This window comes from Ricinus communis, chromosome 2 (assembly GCF_019578655.1).
Source record: "Ricinus communis isolate WT05 ecotype wild-type chromosome 2, ASM1957865v1, whole genome shotgun sequence".
NCBI lineage: Eukaryota > Viridiplantae > Streptophyta > Magnoliopsida > Malpighiales > Euphorbiaceae > Ricinus > Ricinus communis.
The window spans coordinates 3551718-3568972 of record NC_063257.1 but is presented as its reverse complement, the minus strand read 5'-3'; the positions used below and the strand labels follow the sequence as shown (position 1 = coordinate 3568972).

Genomic DNA, 17255 nt, shown 5'->3' with positions numbered 1-17255 from the left:
TTTCCCCTAAGCATATTATAGTTTTCTCTTGAAATCGATAATGAAGGAAGCCGATGTTTACAATTTTTAAAAGCAATCAAGACAGGAACTGAATGTGGAATACTCAGACATGTGAGATGAACAGGAAGTGAATATGAAGCCCTGATTGTATTTGAGACAATAGAATAGAATTTTGATGTTAATCATGCCACATCATACTCAAGGTGTGATAAGATATTACTTCTAGTTATAATTAGTATAGTTGAATGATACTCTCATTCGAATCCCACGTGTCACTTATTGAATGCAATACCACCTAGTTGCAGTGAATGTAACTATTGAAAGAAAAATTATTAGAGCAATTTGTGTTTGAGAGAATTTCAATGTGGAGTCGTATGTTTTGTGGACTTCCAAATGAATATCTAATTGGGCTGTTAATGGTCCAAAGAAATGAACTTGCAGCCCTTAAGAAAAAGCAAATGATACTGCTCGCATCAAAGTTGAGCGGGTCGAGTTGGAGCCTCCTTGCCGACATTTTTTTCTAAGCCAATTAACAAATATTGAAACTCAAATCCTACTTTTTGGGTTTGAATAAGCTATTTACAGACACAATGATTAAGAAGAAATTATGATTTCCAAAATTAATAAATGATACAGACCTGAATATTCAGAGCAATGTTTTGATCTTAAATGGGCCAACTGTTCTTATATATTCCTCCAAAACAATTACGTTACACTATCAGACACTATACCTGAAAAACTATTCTAATTGTCAACTTAGTATTTGGAGAGGGCTAAAGGCAAAGTGTTTAAAAGGGTGAAAATGATTATCTTTTCTCCGGCGTATATTACCCATATTTGTAATAGTTGAGGCAGAATAGTTTGTTGGCAATACATTTCTTTCATTGTCGTAGATAAAACTGAACATATACGAAAAACAGTCTCTCATTTACTTTACAACAATAATAGGAATTCTTGTCCGAGTTTATTGGAGATGAGGTTGTATTCGAGTGAACTTCTAATACTTAAAGACTAATTTTTTGCAAATTATAAAATGGACCCGTTTGATAAAAAAAAATATATATATATTTTACATGTCCCACGTGCGGCTTTTATTTTAATTTTAAATACTATATCCAACTCTTTCGTGTTTTACATTTTCATAATACCATATCCACTTTTTCAGCTTTTAATACAAATTAAAAAATTCTTTTGATTTTTAATTCATTTTACTTCCTATTTTTCAATATTTATTTTAATATCTTTAATTATTATTTTTTTCAAATCTTTAATTTAATTCAATTCAATTTTATTCAATCTGATTTTATAATTATTTACTATTTTTATTTTTAAATTCATTTATACATTATCTTTTAATTTTTTATTACTTTTATTTGGTAATCTTTTTTTTCTTAATTGTTTTTTTATTTTGTTAATTGAAATTTATTAAAATAATTTAAAGAACTTTCTAGATTAATTTAAATTATTAAAAATTAAAAAATTAACTCATTTAGACTAAATTAATTAATTATTTATTTTATTTATTAAAATTATTAGGTAATTAAAAAATTAGTAAATATAAAATAATTTGAAATTAAATAGATCTAGGATGACTTATTTTTAGAATAAGATAGATTAGGAGTGTATATTTGATTATTTATTTATTTATTTAAATTAGATTAAGATATATATATATATATATTTATTTATTTAAATTAAATACTGATGCAACGTGCGTTGGACACTAATATGCGTCAGACATCGATGTGCATTTTAAAAAAAATTGTCTCCATTGAATTTGTACTAAATGTTTATTTAACATAAGCTGAAAGTTGATTGTTTAAACATTAAATGTTTATTATTTGTTAACTTAATTTTATTAAAAAACATATGTGTACCATAATATAAATATATGTAGTATGATTTTAACTTGACTTTTTTTATTTATTAACTGTAAAGACAATTTACGTTATTTCTATGTTATATATATTTGTTTGAATGAAGTAATGAATATGATTTTCATTAATGGCGAATATCCATTAATAAACTATCAAATATTGTTCCTATGAATGATAAATATTTATGTCAATCACATAATTTTTTTAATATGCATAACAAAAATAAAAAAGACTTTCATAAATAATTAATATTTTTATTTTAAAATATTGATGAACATTATATATATAGACAATGAATATTACATTACCAAATAATGAACATTAATATTAACACTAATGAATAATACATGAAATAAAATGAACATAAATATTAACTTTAGTAAATATTAAATTCACAGATAATAAATATTTAAATAGAAACAAATTAATTATTATAGTATATTACATCTAATAAATATCATACATATAGAAAATGAATATTTTAGTGTATGTAAATGAACAAAAGAATATTAATATGTACTTAGTCCAGGAAAAAGCTTTTGATATGTGCTACTACATTTTGTCACATATAATTTATATTTTAATACGTGTACTTATTATTGGCTCGTAGAATTCAAGTTTATGTATAATTTTGTAGTTTTTTATATTAATTTATTGATAATTGTTATATTATTGTATTAATAAAAGCTTAAAATATTAAAATAATTAAGAAAGACTTTAAAAATATTTAATTTATTATTATTTTTTAAAATATTATAAATAATTATAAAATATTATAAATTCTATTTGATTTTATATATAATCAAAATAATTACGACAACCGTACAACAGGTGATAAATGACTATTTTTGATAAATATAAATATATTTATTCAATATATTATTTTTAAATATAATATTAATTTCCAAATTTATTTATTATAATTTTAAAAATAAAAATTGAATGTGTTAAAAATAAATACACATGTCAAAATAAATAGTGACACATATCAAAAGTTTTGTCTCAAAAAAAATATTTATATAAAATTTAAAAATAATTATAGAATTATAATGAATCAAACTTAATTTTATTAAAATAAAAAATAAAAAAATAATTATTTTAATAATTATTTATAATTAAAATAATTATGACAATTATATAACACACACATATAAACACCTAATTTTATAAATATATAAAAAATATTTATTCAATGTATAATTTTAACATAATATTAATTCTTCAACGCAACAGGTAAAAAGGACGTGAGACATTTATTTTTTGGGTGGAAATGTGGGACGAGTTTCTTTCCCACGTTCAGATTTGAAACACAGCAAATGCTTGCGGTTTTTTTTTCAATTAATGAAACGTGCATTTTGGCTCTCTCCACCTATACGTGTTTATGGATTTGGGTCTATACAGAATGATGGACCGAAATCCATGTTATAAGGATTGCTAATTTTGCTCAATGTCAAATATGACGAACAGATCCAAAGACCTTAATATCAGTAAGCTGCCGCTCGCGTGGGATGATCTTTTTAGACGAGTATACATGAATAAATAAAGGAAAACCTTGTTATAAATTGAGTTGACCAACCTCAAGATTAGGTCTAATGATAGGTAACTTTACTTCTAATCTCGTTGACCATCACATTTTGGATCTCAAAATTAGGTTATAAGGTAGGTAATTTTCTTCTATCTGAATCCGCACTTAAATTACAATTAACTTTTTGTGTAATGGGACCAAAAAGATAGAATCATTGATGCACATAGTGATTCGTAAGACTGATTAATAGCTTAAAAAAAAACTAAATTAATATGGACAATAACTTAGCCAATTGTTTCATGCTCAACGACCGGATAACCAGGTGAATGGCAATGATCATAGACATGTATGAATCTAAGAAACTTATTTTACATATGCTGTTACACATCACGTGTTTGAAATACTTTGAATGCTGTGGACCAGACAGCAACAAATTTTCGACATTTTGAAACTTTGAGTAAGATTTTACTTTTGCAGTCAGTATTAACAGGAATAACATAGCCAAAAGATCATTCTGGCGTTTGTTGTAAAACTTGAAGTATGTTCGTCACTAGCAAGAGTTGTTCAGTAAGGTGTATATATATTGTGTGGGTGTAGTAACAGTAAAAAGAAAAGTTCGATTGTCGGGTCCTTAAAGGAAGAACAAAATGTAGTTTGACTAAATTGAGCTATTTTTACAACTTAATTCAGTTTGTTTGCTATTTTAATTATCTTAAACATAATATATATAATATATAATAATCTCTATATGATAATAAATTTTTTATTGTAATAAATTATATATATATTATATTATATTATATTTTATCTTACTATAGTACGATTTGGTCTTATCTAGAACTGTTTAAATATCAAGTCAGGCCGAGCTTGCCTGAGTTTGAAGTTTTCAAGTCTAGGCTCGAGCTCCGACTATACTGGTTTAAATTTTTGATCAAGTCCGACCCGTCAATAACAAATATACTATATTTTTCTATAATTTTCGAGTCGAGTCGGACTTATTTGGTGGACTTCAAAGAAATGATATTTCTAAGTTCGCCTAAAAATAAGTGGGCTTTTATGGATTTGGGCTTGGCCAGGCTTGACATAAAAAAAGAAGTGTTCGGACTCAGAAATTTTCAGGCGGACTTGAGAGGGCCGGGCGGGTACCACGTCCATGAATAGGTCTAGTCTCATTAATCTTATAGTATAATATAATAAGATATTAATATATTTTATCAATCTATCTATTATTTCACCTATAAGATTAAATATTAAATTTAAAAAAAAATTAGTATTTGAATCTCAATTAAGTTATGACATCTTTATAGTCATAATTTTTATTTGATCTCAAATATAACTATAAAAAACTTTTATTGTATACAGTAAAATCTGTCTATAATGATATTCTATATATGAATAATCTCTATATATTAATAGAAAATTAAGGTCTTAATTTATGCTAATTATAACTCGAAATAAACTTTCAATTGTAATAAATCATAAAATTTTTTAAGTAATATTTTAATTTTATTGGTAAAATAATTAAATTTAGAAATAAAATATTTAAATATTTTATAAATAAAATTAATGAGATAAAATGATATTATATAAAATTAAAATTTAGTACAATATATTTTTTTAAATTATATATTATATATTATTATATAAAAAAATATTTATTTGCCTTCGTGGAAAGTTGAGATCTGCCAGTTGCCAGCAAATCATTGAGTCGAAATGTCGAATGCTTAAATATTATTTTAGAAAAGGCATGGGACTTCTTTGTTGGAATAGTTTTTTAGCTCATGACGCATTAGTTACCCACTCCATATAAAATTACAATAGAGTAACCCTATTATCAATTCCAGTAAGATTTTCAGGTCAAATCGACTCAATATATCATATAATTCATAGGCATATTTAATAAAAATGAATTATATTATTATAATAATGTCATATTACTTAACTTATAAAGTTTAAACTTAACTATTAATATTTAATTAAAAATTAAAATAAATTATTCTAAGTGACGAAAAGGTTTCAATAAATAATTTTCTCTACGTAATCAGTCGTAATTTTTCGATTCAATTAAAAAAAAAAAATCAACCAATTTTTGGTGTAAATAAGAAATCCGATGCTTTGCTTCCAAAAGGAATCACTTTTGCGACATAACAACGCAAAGTGAGAAAGAGAGGCACGGAACCTAAATTAAGGATGCTTTCCTTGCTGTTCATGGCTCTTCTAGCTCAAGCAAACATCTCGGTGACATCTCAACAGCTACCCAAAAACATATTTATCCTCGCCGGACAGAGCAACATGGCTGGCCGTGGAGGGGTTGTCAACGACACCAAAACCGGCATTCTCAGATGGGATGGCATTGTTCCTCCTCAGTGCCAACCGGAACCATCAGTATTCAGGCTAAGTGGCGACTTCACATGGGTTTTAGCCCATGAACCTCTCCACTCCGATATTGATTATAACAAGACTAATGGAATTGGACCAGGAATGGCTTTTGCTAACGCTGTCTTAACTAAGGACCCGGCTATTGGTGTTGTGGGTCTGGTGCCATGTGCGATTGGAGGGACTGCTATCAGTCAGTGGGAGAAAGGAGGTTTTCTTTATGACCAGTTAGTTCAGAGGACTCGAGTGGCCTTGTATAGCGGTGGAGTTCTTAGAGCAATGTTATGGTATCAAGGTGAGAGTGATACCCTGATCGAGGAAGATGCTGATTCTTATAAGGGGAGACTAGAGAAGTTTTTCACTGATGTCCGGGCTGATCTGCAGCATCCTTTTCTTCCAATATTCCAGGTATGGCCTAATCTTTCTAAATATAAGTTGTGCTGCAGTTTTAAGTGTCAGAAATCCACTTCTAGCAAAATATTTCTTAGCAGTTGGACCTATCTCATATATAACAAGTCAAGTTTCATGATTTAACACCCAATATTTCTTTAATCTCGTTACTTGCACATACCAACTTGATGGGTTGCAATTCATTACTAATAGTCAAACTATGTGGTTAATCTATAAAGAATGTGACAGTAATTAGTTGATTGTAGTTCTACTTAATATAACTATTGACTGTTACTTTGGTAGGTGGCACTGGCATCAGGAGAGGGACCTGTTATAGATACAATAAGAGAAGCTCAAAAGGGGATTAAACTACCGAATGTGCACTGCGTTGACGCAAAGGGACTGCCGCTGGAGCCAGACAGGCTGCACCTTACTACTCCAGCTCAGGTTCATCTTGGGCAAATGTTAGCTGATGCTTTCCTTCAGACTCGGTCTAGCCCAATCCGCACTAGCAGCAGTAGCAGCAATTCTTCAACTAGACATTCTACTTTCATTTCTTACCATTGGCTAGGTTTATTATTTTTTTCCATCTTCTTTTATTGGTACAAGTAATTGTTCTTTTTATACATTTTATTTTATTTGGTATAAATATAAAATTTAAACTCCAAATGAATATTCGGATTCTTGAATGGGTCTAGCAGCCGGCACTTTAAGAACATAGAAACACAAAAATTATATATGGAATACATTAGTTTAGTATATGAGATGCTCTTCGTCCCGTTATAAGATGGCTCTCATACAATTGTAATGCCATGGGATGCGACTTTGAGATATTTTCTTTACCAAGTTGGAATCTCGAGTTCTGTTTTCTGATTAATTTTACATCTCTTCATTTTGAGATTTTCTTTATTTAGATTAACTTGTTGGAACTTGCAATGAGAATTATTGTTATTTATAAGATTCAAGGATTTTATTTAGACTTCTATTATTGTTTATACATCACTTGGTACAATAGTTATTTTGATTCCACGTTTTTCTTTTATATATAATTGTCTTGTATTTTAAAAATATACCTAATCTCTAGATATTGAGGTGGTACTGAAGTGAACAATTAGCCAATTATTTAGTAATTATTAGGACACCACAGATTATGATCCAAATAATAAGCTTTCAATTTCTAAATGCAACAAGGCTATAAGGATAAATTGGGACCCCAAGTCCACCGCTTGAGATGTCAGGTGACGAGAACAAGGGAGAGGGATAGAGAATGGATGATGTAATGCATTGTAAGATGACAATAATTTATTGAATAAAATTGTCCCGTGTAAATAAGTTGAAAGTGAAATTAAAGAACAACCCAAATGCCATCTTTTACTTTCAGTTACCTGTAAGAAAAAAATGTTCAGGGGCCCACTGAAATTATTAATAGTATGATTTTTTTTTTTCTCTTGAATAACGTACCAGGACTTGCTCTTATTTTTTGCGTTTGCTTGAAATTTATTATTGAAGATCTAAAGAAATGAGATTAGCCATTTAAGAACAGGATGATTAATTTTTTTTTTTTTTAAATAGATTCGGTTTACCATGTTATGGGTAGACTGTATTAATTGCATGATGATATGTAGTTTTATTTATTAATTGTTACATTCTCAATTGGTTAGTTTATTTATTACTATTAACAATTCATGATTAAAATTCAATCAATGAAAGTATAATAAATAATAAATAAAATTATTTATCATCATGCAATTGATTTAGTCTACATATGACGTAATAAACCAGGTCTATCTAAGAATTTCTCATAACCATTTAAGATATTCGAACTCCAACTCGATTAAAACACAAGTATATGAATTCATTATATATTTGCTTAAAAAATTATTTTTATTACTTGAAGTCGCTTTAAATCTAAAGATAAATGTTTGCATACTACTTAGACTCGATTAAAATCTGTTTAAATTAAATAGTTATTTAATATATTTTATAGATATTTAAATGGGTAGCAGGTACTTTACTTGTTAAATACATATTTGTATAAATATTCGAGTAATTAAATGGATATCTATTTATAATAATCAAATTCTAAAATATTAATAAAAATTAATAAAAGAATACAAAATATAAACTAATACAATTTAAGTATCCACCATTAAATAGTCATATATTAATACAACCCAAATATAAAATTAAATAAAATTTAAAATAATATTATAAATAATAAAAATCTAATAAGATATAATAAAATTTAATATAATCGAATTGGGACAATGGACAGCCGATGGTTCAAATCAAAACCTATACAGATAATAAATTAAATTTCAAATTCGTTTGTTATTACTCAAATTTATCCTATTAGAGTTTGATAATATCATATATCCAAAAAACACTCACCCGACTGTTATCTCTGATCATAAGTATCAGAAGCAGAAATTAAACTCAAGTTGATCTAAATCCGGTTATAGAAGTTTAAGACTTATCTTAATATTAAATGGAAATGATTGTATACCCAAAATACTCTATCGTTGCCATCTCCAACGCACTGAGATCTTCAATAGGGAAACCTAAAAAAGTCGTAATGGCTAAGCTTTAGCCCAAAGGCCTTGGGCTACTGCTAGTTGGGCGTCTTCATATCCATTTAGTTTCGAACGGCTTTTTACATTCTGCCTTAAGAAAGTTGGTTTCTTGCCATTATTTTCTCTCTCTTTTGGAAATCGGCATTGTTAAGTGTTCCTATTAACTTGATCAGTTCCAAGTTTTGGATTCAATATGGTCAATATGCAAGCATCGTAAAATTGTAAGGAAATCTTCAAAAATATCCTAAAATCAATAAAAATATTATTTTTATTGTATAATTTTTTTTAAAAAAAATATTATTTTTAAGTTTTTTAATATACAATATGGTTGTTTTTTGATTTTTCTTTGGTTATTTTTTTGTTTTATTAAAAAAGACCAAAGAAAAACCAAAAAACAACCAATACCATATTTTAAAAAAATTAAAAAAAAAAACATATTTCTAATACTTTCACACAGTAAAAATAAAAAGAAAAAATTTACATCATATTTTTTATAAAAAAAAATAGGGATATTCTTATAACTTTTCTAAAAATCTAATAAAATATATGTGATTCAGTTTTTTAATACAAAAACTCATGTCTTTTTAATGATATTTACTATTTAGAGAATTATATTAATATCAATTTCTGTCTAAATTAATTAACATTTACTATCATTAAATTTCATACAAAACTCAATGGGTACAAAATCAAGATTGTTGAATAAATGGTAAAAAACAGAGTTCTTGAGTCATTAAAAACTCATTGGAATTAGAATAAAATTATGAAAGAATCAAATTTTGTTATTTCTAATTTTTTATTTTTCAAGATTCCATGAAAATTAATATGATTAACCGTAGATGAAAGTTACACTAATAAAGTATCATACGATGGTAGAATTACAAGCCATTAAAAAGTTAAAGCTTATTAAATAAAAGTATTAGTAAATTTAAATATAAACTAATAACAGTGTAATTATAAAAATACTGAAGTATGAGAAAAATAAGAAAATCTGTGACTTCTTATAGATACAAGCACACCAAAGCACATTTTATTACAAGTAGATTAAAATGGACAAAGACCCAGCTTTTATAATAAGTGGTTTTGGATGCAGTATCAGCTTAGTACAAAAGTTTTACAAATTTATTATTTAGCATGATGAATAAAACCAAGTTCTAGTGTTCGGGAAAGAAAAAAGAAAAAGAATTCTTAAGTTTGATCACCAACAGACATCAAACGGATGTAAGAGGCTCTATTTTATTTTGAAAACCTCCTCTTATTTTAAAATTGAAGAATTAACTTCATAAAGAAAAAAAGTTGGGAACTCCATCAACTTGTGATGTATATCAAGTAATTATGTTGTTTTCTTTTAAAATGTGTATGAAACATGAAGTAGTTGAAAAGTGATTGTTTAAACTCAAAATATATATAATTTTTAAAACGCTTTGAATATGATTTTTATAAATAATAAAATATTATTTTAATTAAAATTAAAATTTAAAAAGTTAATTAAACCAGAAGAAATCTTATTTCTTATTAATGATTGCTTACTATAATAACATCTTCCTATTGAACATACCATTTACTGTTATCAATCATGGCTAACTATAATTATATTTCTTTGTCCAAGAATAAAATAGATTCATGGCAATCAGCGTGCAAGCTCCAACTTGTAAATTGTAAGAAAGAATAATGTTTCATTGTCTATCACAACAAACATAACATAGCACCTCCAACCCTCTGTTACTTATTAACATCTCAACACTCTATACAGTTTGGAAATGAAATCCATGGCCAAATTTTGCAAGCTGTTCTGTTTAATCTTTGTGTTACTATCATCCTATCCCATTTTAGCAACTGCCCTTTTTCCTAATGACATATTTATCCTAGCAGGCCAAAGCAACATGGCCGGTAGAGGTGGTGTTGAAAAAGGCAAATGGAACGGCAATGTGCCGCCGGAGTGCAGGTCGAACCCATCAATACTTCGCTTGAGTGCTGAACTCAAGTGGGGAGTGGCTCGAGAGCCACTTCATGCAGACATTGATGTGGGCAAGACTTGTGGGGTTGGGCCAGGGATGGCATTTGCTAATAGCGTTAAAGCTAATGACTTGAGGATTGGCGTGGTGGGTCTGGTTCCTTGTGCTGTTGGTGGAACCAAAATTAGCCAGTGGGCTAGAGGGACGAGATTGTATCAAGAATTGGTGAGTCGAGCAAATGAGTCAGTGAAGTATGGTGGAAATATTAGAGCCATTTTGTGGTATCAAGGAGAGAGTGATACGGTGTGGAAAAAGGATGCTGAGGCTTACAAGGGAAACTTCGAGAGGTTTATTGCTAATCTGCGTTCTGATCTCAACACGCCATATCTTCCTGTAATCCAGGTTGGTATACTGCTTTAATTTCCTCTGTTTCTTGCAATTCATGATCTTCTTCCTAGGCATTTTTTTTTTTCCAGGAAATTTTCAGGCACAATGTTGGGTTAACTGGATACTTCCTAGGTTGGTAGAATATAAGTAACCGTGCCTTCTGCAATAAATTTAGGGAGGGAATCACTGTGGCAGGGACACAATAATTTTTAGCTCAGGAGAAACAGAGTAACAATTCTCGTGATCATAGAAAGTTAGGCAAGAGGCCAAAAACTAGGTAGCTCGTAAGGTTCCTTTTCCCAGAATTAGGTCTTAGTTCACATGAACTTGTCTTTATCCGAGCAAATACAGTCAATCTATTATAGGTTGTAACCATGCTTTTCAAAGTGGGGAGCTTCATGAGAATTCTGAGGGTTAAAAAGAATTGCCATTGGGTCACAATACATTGCTCAGTTAATTGCAAGTAATCATGAGTGGCATGCTATACCAGCATAGTTAATTGTAGGCACAATCATGCATTCAGACCTATATCTCATAGATAAATGAAGGAACCATTTGATTACAGAACATTTAAAAGAAAACACACACACACACACACACACACACACACACAATTCCTGAATATTTGGTGTGGCTGTGCCGTAGGTAGCTGTTGCTTCAGGTGAAGGCCAATTCATAGAGATGGTGAGAAGAGCTCAGTTAGGTATCAAGATGCCTAATGTGAGGTGCATAGATGCAAAGGGATTGCCTCTCAAAAGCGATCATCTTCACCTTACAACTATGTCACAGGTTCACCTTGGTCTCCACCTGGCTCATGCCTATGTTGCTTCCTTCGGCCACATGCTCTAATTATAACTACACATGGATTGTCTTTTTACAAAGTAAAATCTTACTTTGTTAATGACCACAATTAGAAAATGATATACAATTTCATGGTATTGCGACAGAAACAAAAAGAGTCATAATATAGAGTATATGAAGTTCTTAAATTTTGAATTACTTACTTTTATGATTTGATCGAGGAACTTAGAAAGTGATTTCAAATTCTCTAAATTTTTGCTGCTAAAGGAAAACTAATCGAGAATATATTATTTTTAATAAGATAGATTTTGCATCAAATTTTTTATTTTGAGCCAAAATAATTAAATTCATCATATAATCCCAAACTAAAGATATAAAAGTAGATTAAATCTATATTTTTGGCTTATGTTTATATGCTTCTTAATAAGTCTAAGTTATTCAAATAGTTTAACCCACTTTATTTAATAAAATAGTTACATGTTAAAATATAAAGACATCCACCAGGGACTTAAGCAGTCTAAACAGCAACTTAAGTAACAAACTAAAGTGAATATATTATTTATCTACAATAGAAGTCATTTAAAATTTTTTATCAATGTATCAAATGTATTATAGAATCTTGTAAAATAAAATAAATATTATGGACCAGTCTTTATATATGCAGTCAACATTAAGCTTTCTAGAAACATGTTCCACTCTTTCTTGTTCCTCAAAAGAATAAAATTTGCAAGAAAAGCCCCCACTTTTCTTACTGGCCTGTGGAACTGAATAGCCAAAGAAATGTCAAACCATATACCAATGACTTCTCTTCTGTTTATATCCTTCAATGGATTCCACCCGTGACTGAAGTAGAATGAATAAAATATATGAAATAGAGCATCAAGCAACAAACCTTCTTCTTTTTTTTTTTTTCTTTTTCCCTTTTTACAACAAATTATTTATTTCCGTAACAATATATTTACTCATTATAATTTGAAACAAAAGAAAAAAAGATAAAACGAAAAATGCATAAGGTAGATGATAAAAATTTCTTTTAATTTAATCAAGATCTCGAAATTGAATTTTGAATGTACAATTGTGTGCAGAATTTTTGAGAAAATACTTTACCATCTATAAGAGTTTTATCTGTTGGATCAAATTATTAATTATGCATTTATCTTAATAAGTTCTATTTGACTGTGTAAGTCAAGCTTTAGCCAGCTTGTTAGCTATTCTAGTGGGCTATTAGTAGCTCCTGATCTTGTGTTAGTAGTTGGTTAAGGCCAAGATTCTAGGATAGCAGTAACTAAAGCTCTACTGTATTTAAATTCCCGTTTGATCATTCAATAAAGCATCTCGTTTTGCTTCACTGATTTCTCCATTTCAACATTGTGGTATCAGAGCCAAATAGCAAAACTTTCGATCAAATTGTGTAAACTTGGGGTTGGAAACACTGAGTGAGAATGGCTGAGTTTGGATTTGCCAAGGCGTGCATTCCGCAGTACGATGGAGACTACGATCATTGGAGTCTTCTAATAGAGAATCCGATGCGGTCCAAGGAGTATTGGATCGTTGTCGAGAACGGATTCAAGGAGCCTGGCGCTGGAGAGAAGCTAACTGCAGAGCAGGAGAAGACTCTGGCAGAGCTGAGGTTGAAAGATTTCAAGGCGATAAACTACTTGCTGAGTAGTATCGACAAGACCATTTTGAAGACCATTTCCCAGAAAGCAAGTGCTAAGGAATTGTGGGACTCCATGAAGCTCAAATTCCAGGGAAGTGCGAGGGTCAAACGTGCTCAACTGCAAGCACTAAGGAGGGAATTTGAGGTCTTGGAGATGAAGGAAGGGGAGTCGGTGAATGATTATTTTGGAAGAGTCATGGTTGTTTCAAATGCCATGCGTAACTGTGGTGAAGAGATTAATGATGTAAAGATAGTAGAGAAGATCCTCAGAACTCTTACTGAAAGATTCAATTATGTCTCCATTGAAGAGTCAAAATACATAGACATGTTGTCTGTAGACCAACTGCAAAGCTCCCTATTGGTCCATGAACAGAAGTTCACTAAGAAGGCTATTACTGAAGATCAGACGCTCAAAGTTGGCTTTGATGCTGGAAGAGGAAGAGGGAGAGGACGAAATTACTCTTCAGGAAAAGGACGAGGAAGGGCCAGAAATTGGAATAAAGAGATGGTTGAGTGCTATAATTGTCACAAACTTAGTCACTATAAAAATGAGTGCCCAGATTGGGCAGCACAAACTCATTATTTTGACAATCATGTCTCTGGACATGATGAGATGCTTCTCATGGCAGCAAATGATGCAGAGGAAGAAGTTCTCAGTGCTGTGGGAGCCAATCAAACTGCTAAAGTAAAGAATGAAGCCGGATGGTTCCTTGATAGTGGCTGTAGCAATCATATGAGTGGTGATAAATGATGGTTTAGTAGCATGGATACCTCCTTCAAGAGCAGTGTCAAACTTGGGAATGGAATGAAGTTGCTGGTTCAGGGAAAAGGGAACATCAGACTAAGGGTTAAAGATACTCCTTTGTTGGTGCAGGAAGTCTTTTATGTGCCCGGTTTGACCAACAATCTGTTCAGTATTGGACAAATGCAAGAGAAAGGACTTGCCTTCCTCGTCAGATATGGTATGTGCAAAATCTTCAATGATGAAAAAGGCTTTCTTTTCTCTACTACAATGCAGAGCAATCGTATGTTTGTTTTACTTGCCTCTGTTAATACTGCTGCAATTAATTATGAGAGCCAATGCTTGAATACAACACGAAGCAAAGAGGAAGATTTAGAGTTGTGGCACAAGAGATTTGGGCACCTAAATCTTCAAAGCTTACAGAAGCTTGAAAGATGCAGCATGGTGAAGGGACTACCTCCTATAAAGGCAGCAAGCTCTCCTACTGTATGCACCGTGTGTCTAGCAGGAAAGCAGCATCGAAAGCCATTCCCTAAGAAAAGTCAGTGGCAGGCAACTGAGAAGCTCCAGCTGGTTCATGGTGACTTGTGTGGACCCATAACACCTTCATCTCACAGTGGAAAAAGGTATGTCTTTACCTTGATCGATGACTTTAGTAGAAAATTATGGGTTTATTTTCTTGCTGCTAAATCAGAGGCCTTTGGTGTATTCAAGAAGTTCAAATGCTTGGCTGAGAAAGAATTTGGCACTTATGTTGTAAGTTTCAGAACAGACAGAGGAGGGGAATTTTTATCTAATGAATTCAGAGATTGGTGTGAGGAGGTTGGTATAAGGAGGCAACTAACAGCAGCTCTAACTCCTCAACATAATGGAGTTGCCGAGAGGAGAAACAGAACCATAATGAATATGGTTCGTTGTATGCTTGGCGACACTAAGGTGCCAAGCACATTCTGGTGTGAAGTAGTAGCCTGGTCCACATACATTCTGAATCGTAGTCCTACCTCCATCAACAAAGACAAGACTCCACAAGAGCTTTGGAGTGGTATGCCTCCCTTTGTGGATCACTTTCGTGTTTTTGGATGTTTAAGTTTTGTTCATGTGCTTGAACAAAGGAGAAAGAAGCTAGACGAAAGGAGTGTGCAATGCATTTTTCTGGGCATCTCAGCAGAATCAAAAGCTTGTCGTTTGTACAATCCAGATACAGGGAAGATTCTTATCAGTAGAGACGTGTCCTTTGATGAGTCTAAAGGATGGACATGGGAGACTGAGGAAACTCAGTAAGGGAATCTCAACTGGGATGGCTTTACTGATGAGATAGATGATTCAGAAGAAGAAGAATCTCAGAATGATGAACAGGGAGAGTCCATTCAGAGGGTAGAACCACCAGCTGCAAAAACTACAGATGCACCAAGTGCAGCAATCAGCTATCCAACTGAACCTGAAATGGATGCTTTGGGTCCTCGAATCAGAACCATACCAAGTTGGCACAGTGACTATGAAATAGGGAATGTAATGCTCACTTCTGATGATTGTTATGCCTTGCAAATGGATGATATTGATCCCACTTCCTATGAAAAGGCTGCAAAGTCAGATAAATGGTTAGAAGCTATGAAAGCTGAGATGGAGGCTGTCACAAGAAACAACACTTGAGAATTGACTTCTCTGCCAGTAGGAGTAACTCCAATTGGAGTTAAATGGGTGTACAAGACAAAGGTCAATGAGCATGGAGAGGTGGAAAAATTCAAGGCAAGACTCGTGGCAAAGGGATATGCCAAAAAATATGGAATAGACTACAATGAAGTGTTTGCACCAGTGGCTAGGTGGGACACAATTCAGTCTATGTTAGCTCTTTCTACTTATCATGGATGGCAAGTCTATCAACTTGACGTGAAGAGTGTCTTTCTTCATGGTGAGCTTACAGATGAGGTATTTGTGATGCAGCCACAAGGATTTGTAAGCTCAGGGGAGGAGGATAAAGTTTATAAACTTAAGAAAGCCATGTATGGCTTAAAACAGGCACCAAGAGCATCGTACTCCAAGATTGAGAAGTATTTTGAGCAGGCTGGTTTTCAGAAGTGTCCACATGAGCATACCCTCTTCATTCTAAAGCAAGGAGTTGATGTGTTGTTGGTTAGTCTTTATGTAGACGACTTAATGTTTGTCAGTAGCAATGAGGAGCTGGTTGCTGAGTTCAAGGTGAATATGAAGAGTAAATTCGAGATGACAGATTTAGGGAAAATGCGGTATTTCCTTAGAGTAGAAGTCAGTCAAGCTGAAAATTCAGTGTTCATCTCGCAAAAAAAATATACTAGAGATTTGCTAGTAAAGTTTGGGCTTCCGGAATGCAATTCTGTTAGAAACCCCATTGCTCCAGGACAGAAGCTCACTAGAGAGGGTGATGGCATCTAGGTTGATGGAACACAGTACAAGCAACTAATTGGAAGCCTACTGTATCTGACAGCAACCAGGCCAGATGTGATGTATGTGGTCTGCCTACTTAGTCGATATATGGCTAAACCAACCAGGGCACATATGCAGGCTGCAAAGAGGGTTTTAAGATATCTAAAAGGCACATTGGAGTTTGGCATTCAGTACAAGAGGGAGAAGCAGAATGAAGCCTTGATTGCCTACACTGACAGCGACTACGCAGGAGACTTGGATGATAGGCGCAGCACTAGTAGATATGTCTTCTTCCTAGCAGGTGGAGCCATCTCATGGTCTTCTAAGAAGCAACCAGTGGTTACTCTGTCTACCACCGAGGCTGAATTTATTGTTGTTGCTTCATGTGCAACCCAATGTATTTGGCTAAGGAGGATTCTGGAGCAAATGGGCTGGCTTGGCAGTATACAAGGAGCAACTACTATGTTCTGTGACAATGTCTCTACTATCAAGTTATCAAGGAACCTAGTTTTACATGGTAGAAGCAAGCACATAGACATTCGCTTTCATTTCCTCAGGGATCTTGTTAG

The 17255-nt window shown here is 31.9% G+C and overlaps 2 protein-coding genes across 2 annotated transcripts; both read left to right on the top strand.

Annotated features, from left to right (window-relative positions):
* The first annotated feature begins 5426 nt into the window (after positions 1-5426).
* LOC8288551 (probable carbohydrate esterase At4g34215) lies at positions 5427-6801 on the top strand. The gene is made up of 2 exons (XM_002510110.3): positions 5427-6186; positions 6472-6801. The coding sequence occupies exons 1-2, from the start codon at positions 5593-5595 to the stop codon at positions 6778-6780; spliced, it is 903 nt and encodes a 300-aa protein (XP_002510156.1). The 5' UTR covers positions 5427-5592; the 3' UTR covers positions 6781-6801.
* A 3510-nt stretch (positions 6802-10311) lies between these two features.
* Positions 10312-12072, top strand: LOC8288552 (probable carbohydrate esterase At4g34215). The gene is made up of 2 exons (XM_002510111.4): positions 10312-11098; positions 11729-12072. Exons 1-2 carry the CDS (start codon positions 10502-10504, stop codon positions 11930-11932), a joined length of 801 nt encoding a protein of 266 aa, XP_002510157.2. The 5' UTR covers positions 10312-10501; the 3' UTR covers positions 11933-12072.
* The last annotated feature ends 5183 nt before the right edge of the window (positions 12073-17255 follow it).